At 43.1% G+C, this 11883-nt stretch overlaps 2 protein-coding genes across 2 annotated transcripts; both read right to left on the reverse strand.

The window, feature by feature from the left end:
• Window positions 1-1136: 1136 nt before the first annotated feature.
• Window positions 1137-4775, reverse strand: bicdl2l (bicaudal-D-related protein 2-like; the record flags this gene model as incomplete). Its single annotated transcript, XM_083910518.1, has 6 exons — window positions 1137-1310; window positions 2313-2433; window positions 2532-2617; window positions 3184-3342; window positions 3428-3547; window positions 4224-4775. The coding sequence occupies 6 exons, from the start codon at window positions 4773-4775 to the stop codon at window positions 1137-1139; spliced, it is 1212 nt and encodes a 403-aa protein (XP_083766644.1).
• A 3358-nt stretch (window positions 4776-8133) lies between these two features.
• sumf2 (sulfatase modifying factor 2) lies at window positions 8134-11428 on the reverse strand (the record flags this gene model as incomplete). The annotated part of the gene is made up of 8 exons (XM_083909950.1): window positions 8134-8243; window positions 8549-8690; window positions 9214-9298; window positions 10142-10197; window positions 10376-10526; window positions 10643-10687; window positions 11100-11214; window positions 11292-11428. The coding sequence occupies 8 exons, from the start codon at window positions 11426-11428 to the stop codon at window positions 8147-8149; spliced, it is 828 nt and encodes a 275-aa protein (XP_083766076.1). The 3' UTR covers window positions 8134-8146.
• Window positions 11429-11883: the final 455 nt, after the last annotated feature.

Consider the following 11883-nt stretch of genomic DNA (forward strand, 5'->3'; position numbering starts at 1 on the left):
GTTTCAGTCCAGTGACACGACCTGGAACCCGTCCATGTCGCGCTCGGCACACTGCGCCTCCTCTGCCTGGCGACTGGGCTTGCCCCTCCTCAGCCTGTCCCTCCAGTTGCGCGGGGTGCTCGGCGGTGTGCAGGGGGAAGCCAGCGCGGTGGGAGGTAAAGAAGCAGAGGCCGCTGCTCTCGGGACGAAGATTTGGTTTGGGTTGGTGACGGGAGTGTTGGTGGTCGGGGACGTGGGCACTGGGAAAACGGTCGGTCGCTGGACGGGCGGTCGGTTGGTCCTCCTCAGGATGCCCAGGCTGCGGAAGGTTTTCTTCTGGGGCTGCTGCTGTGTCTGCTGCTGGTTCTGCAAGTTCTGCTGAAGGATCAGCTGGACGTCCTCCTGTGACACAGACAAGTGTTGATTAGAAACAAATATGTAAACACTTTTGTTTTTGCTCCTATTTTTCATGAGCTGAGGTCAAAGATCTAAAACATTTTCTATACACACAAAATAACCATTTCTCTCAAATATTGTCCACAAATCTGCGTTCGTGAGCCGGGATAATCTAGCCCACCTCACAGGTGTGGCATACCAAGATGCTGATGAGACAGCAGTTGATCAGGTTGTTGATTGTGGCCTTTGGAATGTTTGTCCTCTCCTCTTCAATGGCTGGCTCTTCAACTGGAACACGTCGTTGTATGCGTTGATCCAGAGCGTCCCAAACATGCTCAATGGATGACATGTCCGGTGAGTATGCTGGCCATGCAAGAACTGGGCTGTTTTCAGCTTCCAGGTCCTTGCAACATGGGGCCGTGCATCATCACTCTGCAACATGAGGTGACAATCGTGCATGAATGTCCTCAGGATCTCGTCACAGGATCTCCGTGCATTTAAAATGCCATCAAATACAATGCTACCTCACCACCACAGTGGGCCACTCGCGCCACAACGACGTCAGACATGCGGTCTTCCCTGAACAGTGAAAAACCAGGATTCATCCGTGAAGTTAACACACCTCTCCAACGTGCCAGACGCCATCGAATGAGAGCATTTGCCCAAACGATGACGAACTGCAGTCAGGTGGAGACCCCGATGAGGACGACGAGCATGCAGACGAGCTTCCCTGAGACGGTTTCTGACAGTTTGTGCAGAAATTATTTGGTTCTGCAAACTGCTTGTTGCAGCAGCTCTCCGGGTGGCTGGTCTGAGACGATCCTGGGGTGGAGAACATTCTGGATGTGGAGGTCCTGGGCTGGTGTGGTGTGGTGGCTCCACGTGGTCTGCGGTTGAATGTACTGCCAAATTGCCTGAAACGCCTTTGGAGGCGGCTTATGGTAGAGAAATGAACATTCAACACACGGGCAACAACTCTGGTGGACGTTCCCACAGTCAGCATGCCGACTGCATGAGAAATCTGTGGCATTGAGAAGTGCTCACTAACACAAATTTAGACAGATTTGTGAACAATATTTGAGAGAAATGGTGATTTCGGTGTATATAGAAAACGTGTTAGATCTTTAAATTTTTGTTATATAGCTGCTTATCGATCGTGAAACAACTCTATTAAACCGAAAAGACGACTAAGCAGTCAGAATCACGTTAAAATCACTTTAAAGTCCCTGAAGCAGACAGACTCACAGACGATATGAGCATGAGGCATAAAACATGTTTAACGACTGAACACATTCCAGGTTCTGAAACATATACTTTACACACTTTTCTGTGTGTGTGGGTGTGTGTGTGTGTCCCAACACTGGCTGAATCACACATGCATTTCCTTATCGTGTCTCAGTTTGCTCAGTGTGTCATATTTAACCCATTTATAACCTACTTCTGCATTCGTCCACGATGACGCACGTTCACATTCCTTTGCACCCGATTTCTACAGATCTGGTGTTTAAATGTTTAACTCAACTTAAGTATAATTTAAGAATGTATAGGTGTACTCGTTCATTATAGGGCCTAACATTCCGAATCACAATGATCTTTTAATTGACCTACCTAAATTAAGAAACTACAATTACTGCCTAGCGATTGTACATGTCTGCCAACAGGAGTAACAATTAACTAATAAACATGTTTGTGTGATCACAGTCACCTTGAGCTTTGACGACGAACCTTGAATCAAATGTTTCAAATTTCTCTATAGTCTAGAGGCAATGCAATATTTGCATACTGTGTGCTTTGCCTGAAAACAGGCTCTGCCAAGCAATACTATCAGACCTGACTGAGAGAGATTGGTTATTTGAGCAGTACAATGCTAGTCTTAATCAGCTTTGTGTGAGTGGTTTGAATACGACATGAAAAGCTTGAACTCGTCTCAGTTTTACCTTCCAGGCCTCGAGCTCCAGCGACAGCTCCAGCCGTTTCTGCACGGCCTCCAGCAGCTGGTTGTTGAGCAGCATCATCTCAGTCTTGCTGCGCAGGAGTTCGGCCTCCATCGCCTTCTTCCTGTGAAGCGGGGACGGAAAGAATGACACATCAGAATACTTCCTCTTTTTTTTCTCTGTAACTCATGTGTTGTTCAGAGACACTCAGTGTTCACTCACTTCTCGATGGCTTCGTCTCGGTCCCACAGCGCCTGCTGCAGAATGGCACTCTCCTCTTCTCCTTTGCCATTTCCAGATTTGCACTCCTGAAACGGACAACTCTGTTAAAGTCTCGTCTCACTGATACGCCTCTCTCTTATCTTCATTCAAATCTAATCACATCATCAGCTTAAAAGAAAGCGCATGACTTCTTTTTATCAAAACCGCGTGACTAACATGCCGCAAATACCAGAAAGAGTCAGATCACTGATACTCTGCTGTCACTCGTGAACTCGCCAGGCCGCATATTTCAACGCTAAAACACCAGGGCGGTGAAGTCAGTGGTCTCATCTCAGAAACAATGAGGAAGAAGACAAAGATGCCTTTCATGAGAGTATAATGTCCAACAAACTTCAAATTAATTAATTTAATTACCTCTGACTGTATAAGAACACACAGATCAGGTGTTGTACTGTAAAACACATTCTGATTCTGATAATTTAACTCTCTATTATGTCAACAATGAGTGACCTTCCCCATCTGTTCTATGTGACCAAACACACATTCCTCTGAGTGACAGTCACACTAAAAACAATTCAGCCCAGAGACTGAATGTGAAAATGGTGTCTGAGCAGCTATTGTTCCAAACCGTTCCATGGGTGTTGCCTGTTACCTGTTTGGTGTGGCTGATTGCCAGGTGACGAGCCACATTCTGCAGCTGACCCAGGGCGATGTCCAGGCACTTCTCCCCCCTCGGGGGCTCAGGTGAGCTGAGCTCGGCGTCTGTGAGCGGGTGCAGCAAGCGCAGAACGGACAGAACCTCCTCCGTGACCTGAGGATTCAAACGTCTTAATAAGTTGTGTGTTCAGAAGAGAGGGGGAGAATGGATTGTGTGTATGTGTGTGGGAGACATTCACCCTCTCTCTGTGTTGGCTCCAGCCTTGTCCACTCCTGCTTTCCTGGAGTTTGTCCACCTGCGCCTTCAGCTTGATGCTTCTCCTGCGAGAAAGCTCCACTTCCCTGCGAACCTCGTTGAGCTGCACACAGTAAACACAAATCACAATCAGTGCATCTTTTCTTTATTCCTTTTACTGTGTCGATAATTGCAGCAGGCCCTCACCTCACATGACACACAAACTACCACCTCATGCCATTTTGCACCATGTAAATAGAAACTGCTTATCTGGATTCCTGGCTGAAACTATGGACACGGAATCCAGTTTTACCGGATGAGGGTGTCATTAATCCCTCACCATCACAAATGAATGCATTCATGAGGACACATCATGGAAACTGAGAGATGAAAGCTGCTCACAAATGGCACCAAAACATGTTTCCATCGTAACGTAATAATCTCAAATTAAGTCAAATTAAGTCCGGTCATCAACAAGCAATTATTAAGTTATACAAGCTCAGTTTGAACATGCGTAAACACAACGGTTTTACAAGAGAATGAGAGCGTTTACTTTTGTAAATTAGTCATTTTTGCTGTTATTAGAAACGATGTCACATTATTGTTTTATCCTTCATGTGAAAAAGGGCTCCGTCAAGCAATACTATCAGACCTGACTGAGGGAGCATTAGTGTGTATACAGTGGCAAAACAAGCATTTATATCTTCAGTTCTTCACTTGGGACAAACAGAATTAAGAAGTTACTCAGTGCAGCTTTAAACACACACACACATTGAGAATTAAAGGGACCATCATCTTACAGTCGCTGAGACGTGTCCCAGTGTCCTGCGTCTGCTGAGCGGCCTGCCGCTGTGGAGCAGGTCAGGTAAAGTGGCGTCCACGTAGCCCAACTGCGACGGGCTGCCACCATCACCGGCTGCGGGCACCGACCCGGAGTGTCTCCTCATCCTGGTCGGGGCCAGTTCTCCAGGGTTGTCTTTTTCCTCTGAGTTTGTGGAGCTGCTGTCCTCGTCACGCACCGCTTCCTCATCACCGGCGTCTTGAAAGAAGATCTCAGGGGGGAGGCAGAAGTTGTCGACAGGCTGAAGGTCAGCTCCCTCAGAACCAATAGAGACACAGTCATCCTGGGTTCTGTCGTCTGCAGGGACCTGAGAGTCTTCTGGCTGTGTCAGGCTCACAGGGATGTTGGGTTCTGGTTCTTCTGGCAGCACAGTTGCTTGGTAGGGTGATTTGGTTCTGGTGGAGCTCTGTCTGTCCTCCAGTCTGCTCAGGGAGGAGTGGAGCTGCTCGCTGGCAGAAACCCGAGGTTTCAGCCTCTCGTTGAGGGCCGAGAAAGATTGGGAGAAGTCCATGGTTCAGAAATCAAAGAACTGATCCTGTGAGCCTGCTCATACATAGATATATCACATAGGAGGAGCAACAGGGCAGAACAACAAGAGGGTGGGAGGAGGAGGACAGAGTGAATGTCACCTAACTTGTATTTCCTGAACTGCCTGCGTCTTCATAGGGACTTGACATGACATGATGTGATGTCACAGGAGGCCGTCTGGGCTTTCTTCCTCCTTTCCAGCGACTACGTAAAAACACATGACGTGCTCACATACCAGAGAGCGCGGCTGCATAGCAACAAAGGGAGTTGGTTTCTTTTTTTTGTTCCCTCCACCTTTTCAAGAGTGTAATGAACTGACGTACAGAGATAAAACCACACTCCCCATCGAGCCAGCGGAAATCCATGCAGTGGCAAACACAACACACAAGTTACTTTCATGCCAAAGGCAAATAGACGACAAAAGGCAACTTGGCACTTCAACTCAAAGCTTCATAACTAAAAGAATGTGGCAGGGTTAAAAATAAATTCAGCTAAACCCACAACAGAATATAAACACAGGCGTGTACTTGTGCTATTTTACTCAAGTATGTTTTTTTGGAAGTACTTTACGTCACTATGTTTTAAATCAGGTGAATGAATAACGAGGTGAATTGATTAATTAAGGTCAGGGAGTGAGGGAGAAAGTTAAAGAATTTGTGACCTCTGACCCATTTTGACTGACACATTGTGTGTTTGTTTTATTTTGTCGAGGTTTGCCTTTAATTAAAAACAGTTAACATGAGATGTGTGTCCCTTTTGCACAACACAAGAAAAAGTAACTCAGTAAGTTTTACTCGGAGTACATTTTAAACAAGTTCAAGTAAAAGTAGCTTAAGTAACAATAGTGGTACTTTTACTTGAGTAGAATATTTCAGCACTGTTTCCACCTCAGATTATAACCCAGCCTTATGTGCATTACAAATAAGCAGGTGGTGAACAGCAGATTTCTATCAGTAACTAATAAAAAAAAGATGGTGTTTCACAAATTAAATGCTTTTAACCTTAAGGTGCACCAAAAAGGAGATCTCAAATGTTTGGTCATTTGCAGTCACTTCACGTTGCTCCTCCACATCCTGAGCGTCGTCTCATTTATGTCAGTTTTAAATCTATAACTAGTTAAGCTTATGCACGACAATGGAATTGCACGCCAAACACAGGGCAAAGAAAAAAGAGAGCGAGGCAGGGTTTACAGACCGGTGCAAGTAACGTTTCACAACACAGGATAACAAAATGGTGGATGAGGGTCGGACCAAGTGAAACCAAAAGAAATAAACCACACAAACATCCTTCTTCATACCGTCTTACCACATACGTTCAGCATGAACCACCAGCTGCAGGAAGGTTCTAAGAGTGAGGGCGAGTCCAGGCTGCTCTTCTTGAAGAGTGTGTCCTGGATGCTGATTGGCCAGTGCACAGTCAAGCATGGTCAGACACAGGTGGCTGTCAATCACCAATCGACCTAGAGTGAGGGAGAGAAAGAGGTTAATCCAGGGTTTCTCACTGTCCTATATGTTTTATTTTACCAGGTAAGTCCCATTGAGATTAAAAACCTGATTCAGATAAATGTCTTGTTAGCAGGCTTCAGCAGAGCTTGGTTGTTCCTTTGAGGGCCAGATTAACCTGGTCTGCAGGCTCGGATCTGGCCCTGGAATAAACGTAATATTTCTGCTTTTTGCTGCACGACCCGAAATCCAAATGTGAATGTTATTAAGATTGTATAGTGATATTAAAACGTCTTTACTCACTCTATCTTTATCCTCCACATTAGGGTCACAGGGCGGCGCTGGTGTCAATCCCAGCTGACACTGGGCTAAACGCGAGTGTCCAGTTTGCCTCATCGCCAAATCTGCATGTTTTTAAACTGTGGGAAGAAAGTGGAGAACCTGGAGAGAATCCACACACACATCTTTTATTTAGAATATATCATATGTTTCACTTAACTTCAAAAATAAACAAAGTCAAAGCTACACTAATAACTGATGTACTGTATTTTTATTTTTTGACACAGTCACTCCTGTGTGAGTCAATGACTCCTTACCTTAGGTGTGGTTTTCTAAAAAAAGATTTTGCATACAGAGGGGAGTAACGCTTCAATTTCACAGAGGGACACCGTGTTCCGCCAGATTTAAACGGTATTTAATTTAATTATTATTTATGAAGCGAATTTGAATGATGCTGCAGCAGGGAAGCCCGGGTCACGTTTGGTTCACATGCAAATACAGTTTGTGGTACGATGAAGTGATTAAGAGAGATTTAATGATCGTTTACACGGCTGAATGCTCAGCTGCCAGTCTCGGCTCTCTCGTATCGCCCTCATAAATGTTTGGCATTTTATTCAAAACAGTTCAACCTTCAAACTAGTGAAACAGTAGTTATAGGTCATTATAGTTGAGTAAGAATATAGAAATAGTATGTTTATAGAGACAAAATATGATGGCAATTCCAATGCAATGTACTGATAATAGCTTGGTAATAAAAGATTTGTACAGCACTGACTCATAGCAAGGTATTTTACATGTTAAGGTTTATTAACTTACTAGGTTAGGATTAGAGAAACCTAAGAAAATTATAGAGAAACCTAAGAAAAGGAAAAGACCATCAGCAAATAAATCAAATACAGAAATATACTGTGAAGTATTACTCCTGTATTCTGTAAAAGCAAAGTATTACATCTCTAAATGCAAGACTATAGAGATCAGAGTCTCTGAAAACCACGAGCAGGAGGTATTGTGATCTCTTTTCCTGGTTCACGTCAGTATCTGTGCTGCTGCATTCTGAAGAAATCTTCACAGACATTTTTAGGTCATCCAGATAAGACGGAATGACAGTAATCTGGTCTCGTCTGGAGGAAATAAAGGCTTGAACATAGTTATGACACAGAAAAACACTAAAATGATCACCGAGTGTCACACAGTGTCTCATTTCTTTGTTCAGTCATAGTTTCTTAAGAACAGTAAACCTTGGCTTTTACATTTACCGTGTCAGCATTCGTGACGTTCAAACCACGACGAATGCAGTCGGCTTCTGAGCAGGAGACTCGTGTTGAGAAGGGAAACATAAAGACAAATGAGACGGGATAAAATAAAAAATGAAAACAAGTACCGATTTCTTTAAGAATGGTTTATTTCTTGATATAAGGCTGATTCATTAAAACAAACAAACTAAGTTCTCCATGGGAGAAAAACAGGTTTCTGACACTGCTGTCACGTCTCCATCATCACCCATCAACAGTCAGTCTGTCATCAAGTTTTCATTGGTCCCTTATTTTTTTCCTAACACCTGAATCACATTAACACCCAGTTCAATTGAATACAACTGTTAAGTCACTTCATATTTCTGTTTTGTTTTTTTTTGCTACAGCTCGGCTTTCTTCTCCCCACGTTTCTGTCCCTTGTCGACAACGCACCTGAATCCCAGGTTGTCAGAGGCCGAGTCAGGAGTGTTTCCCATCCTGCACAACACAGAATCATAAATATATTTCTAACTGGGCTATTTAACATCACATAAACATGTATGACCATGATTTAAGTTGTGTGTAATAAAGTGACACAGGGAATAAGTATTGAACACATGAAGAAATCTGTCAGCGTTTGGAAAGCAACACTGCCCCCTATCAGTGAAAACTAATATCAGCTGGTTTAGTCCTAATTGTTGGTTTCAAAAAAGGTTTTCTCGCTACCATGTCTGGTGAATAAAAAAAAAAGTTATACCCTAAAATAAATACTTATTGTGCCCCGCTGAATAAACACAACGCACCTGGTTGTGATCCGAGCCTTATGATTGGCCGACCCGTCCACCGTGTCGATCCACGATGCGCCGCGCAGCACGTACATCGGATTCGCTCCGGGAAATCGCGTGGACGTCCACTCCCATGTGTTTCCCATCATGTCATAGAGTCCTGCAGAGAAAGAATCAACTTTGTCATCAAAAGGTCGTGAAAACCGCGGCGCATTAATCGCTTTTCTTCGATTTTAATGTTTTTATGATCGCGAATAGCCAAAATCGTGGTCACTCTAACGGGTAAACGGACATTACTATGGGGTATATGGAGCGGGGGTTGTGAGGACGGTGCATGACAATAGGTGATAAGTGGCGACACTCCCCTGGAAGCAGTGGATGTGTATTTACCTGGGTCCCATTCACATGTAAATGACCAGGCACAAAACCGAGCGTTCTGAAAAAGGCTGTTTTGGCAGAGTTATTGAACTGCTATTGTGCTTCATCCTTATGATATTTTGACTAAAGCATGACACAGACATGTTCATTAGGGCACCAGGACCTAGTTTAACTTGGGTTAATAGGGTATAATATGGGACCTTTAAGTTTTATCACCTTGACCTAAATAAATGTCAATCAAGGTGGAACGCCGGCAGTCGCAGTAATTAACTGGTTTAACGTAATGTATAATTATTGATATTTACCATAGCTGTTCTGAGGAGGAAATGCCGTGACAGGAGAAAGGCCGTGGTGACCGTCCTCTGCAGTGTCTCCGTCAGGAAATGATCCCTAAACCAAACGCACCGCAAAACAACAGAAGTGTGTTTCTTCACATCAATACAGTTTTTTTTTGTTTTTTTAACTGATTGAATTTGAATATATCGCCAAATGTCAAATAAAAACCAGCAAAAGCATTTTAGCTGAGTCATGTTTGGGTTGTTTACTACAACAATATTTGTGACACAGTTGGAGAATTGTGTCTTTGACTAATATCGGTTTCTGATATCGGTATCGGACACAAAAAAGTGATATCGTCCCATCCCTAGTAGACATAACTCAATATTTAAGAATCTGACTTTGACGACTGGTCATTTAAATGTTTGATTGATAAGTGGATCAACCAGGACTGCTACAATCATAAAAATGACAGTGATAAAAAAAAGCACAGTATTTCTTTGTTTTGTGAGGTTTGTGCCACATATTTTGCAGCTGCTCTGAGACACCTCTGTCATCACTGCTGTGGGTCAAAAGAGAACAAACTAAACTCAAGTTTTCACAGCTCAGTCTGAGGCAGTGACCTGCTCTAACGTTGAATTAACGACACAAAGTCAAAAGCACACAGGTCATAAATTTAGCGACTACGTTTTGATCGTTTACTGCCAACTTGACAAGTTGTTCCCTCATTGTTTCTGTACACATGAACACATGATGTCCTGCCAACTGTACGAGATATCATGCAGCAGGAAGTGCATCACGTGTGTGTGTGTGTATGTAAATACAGCATGTGGCAAACACAAAAAATAGGTCAGTCACAACGAAGAGAACATGCATATTTCACATTTCAATCTAAATGTGTTTTTCTTGATTTCAATGTGTTTTATAGCAAAATCAGAACATACGGAGCAGACCGACCTGCCATAGGTTGGTCCTCTTGGCCTGGAACTTGTTTCCCCACGGATAAATTCGACCTAAAAACACAGTAAGCAGGAAAGAGGTAAGAGGAAAGCAAAACAATGAAATTATGGCATGGAAAACAATAACTTAACTGAAGTTGTGGGAAATATAGTGGTTCTGGAATATAAAATTGTAGCATCTCAGTTTAATTGATGGATATAAATATCTTGTTAGTGCATTAAATGTGCAAACCTTGCAGACCCCCGCGTGCGGCCCACTCCCACTCCTCCTCAGTCGGCAGTCGTTTTCCCTTCCATTGGCAAAAGGCCTGAGCGTCGTTCCAGCTCACCTGAACCACGGGGAAGTCCAGGCGCTCACGAATGCCTGAACCTGGTCCTGCAGGCTGAGCAGCAGAGATACAAGAATGTGAACAACAGACAGAGGCCGAGTGATGCATTCTGGGAGATGATACAGAGTGGTGGGGGAAAAAAAAACCGAAGATCCAAGGCAAAACCTCACCTGTCTCCAAAATGTTCGTTCTATAGGCAGCCACCAAGGAGCAGACTGTATGGGAAACAATGAGTGAAAAGTTATTTATTTACAGAGGTCTACATAACTGAACAGATACTATGAAAATAAAATAACATTTTGAGTATGTTATCTTCTTGTATTAAAGCTTAGAGGCATGGTTCTTTTTTATAGTGTGCATCTCTCCCAGTCGCAAATATTTTCAACGGATCCTTGTTCAGGGCGATGCCGACTATTATGATGGTAAATTTCAAGTCATTACGAGATACTTTTTGTTCTTGAGACTAAAGTCAGCTCACTGTCAAAGTGCATCAGGGCAAATGGATCATTTCCTGAATTTAAAAAAATTCTTGAAAAATATTCCTTAAGAGGTTTGCAAATATTGCAAACAGATCCTTGTTCAGGGCGATGCCGACTATTATCATCACAACATAAACCATCCCAGTACCTCAATCTTCTGTGTGACTTTGCTCTTCAGCTCCTCCGACACAAAGTCTTGAAACACAAAGCTCCAGCCAAACGTCTCAGCTTCTGTTTTGTACTTCTGTGCTCTGACAAATTCTCTGTGGTGGACAAAAGTCACTTTTTTTTTACCACTTTAATATCTGCCTAAATGTCAAGTTTAACGTTTTTTTCTTACCTGAAATCCACATTTGTGACTGGATATTTGTCTATTTTTAAAGGACGTAGTTCGACCTCTTTGGTGGGGGACTCTCCATCTCTCCCATCAGCTGCACTGGTTCCCATCAACATCTTTCCTCCTGGTATATTCACCATCTCATCTGCTGCTGTGTGTCAGAGGAAAAGTTGCTTGGAATGTGCTAATTATATTCTATTAATCTGTTTGACTTGAGTGGTACATTTGGAATTGTTCTTCTTACGGTAAAAAGACTGTGATCTAATACATCAAGCTGATTTGTAAGAATATATTGGGAAAAATCATAAAAATCCTCACAGCCATGTTTCAGAGACCAAATAACTGAACTTTAAACAACAAAGAGTTCTCTAAAAGTTCTGAATAAGAATGAAAAACCTTCACACGTTTTGACTATCCTATTTTAAACAGTGACCAATAAGTTTTAGCATACTGGCACGTCCATTGACATACATTTTGCAGATAATTCATGACGTGTTGTTTGGGGAAAGGCACTTACTTACTGGTTGGGTTGGTTTCAGAAAAATTTAGCAAAGCGACAGAGGGGGAAAAAACAGTCAAACAGTGAGTTCTTACC

Source organism: Microchirus variegatus (genome assembly GCF_963457635.1).
Source record: "Microchirus variegatus genome assembly, chromosome: 2".
In the NCBI taxonomy this organism is placed as follows: domain Eukaryota; kingdom Metazoa; phylum Chordata; class Actinopteri; order Pleuronectiformes; family Soleidae; genus Microchirus; species Microchirus variegatus.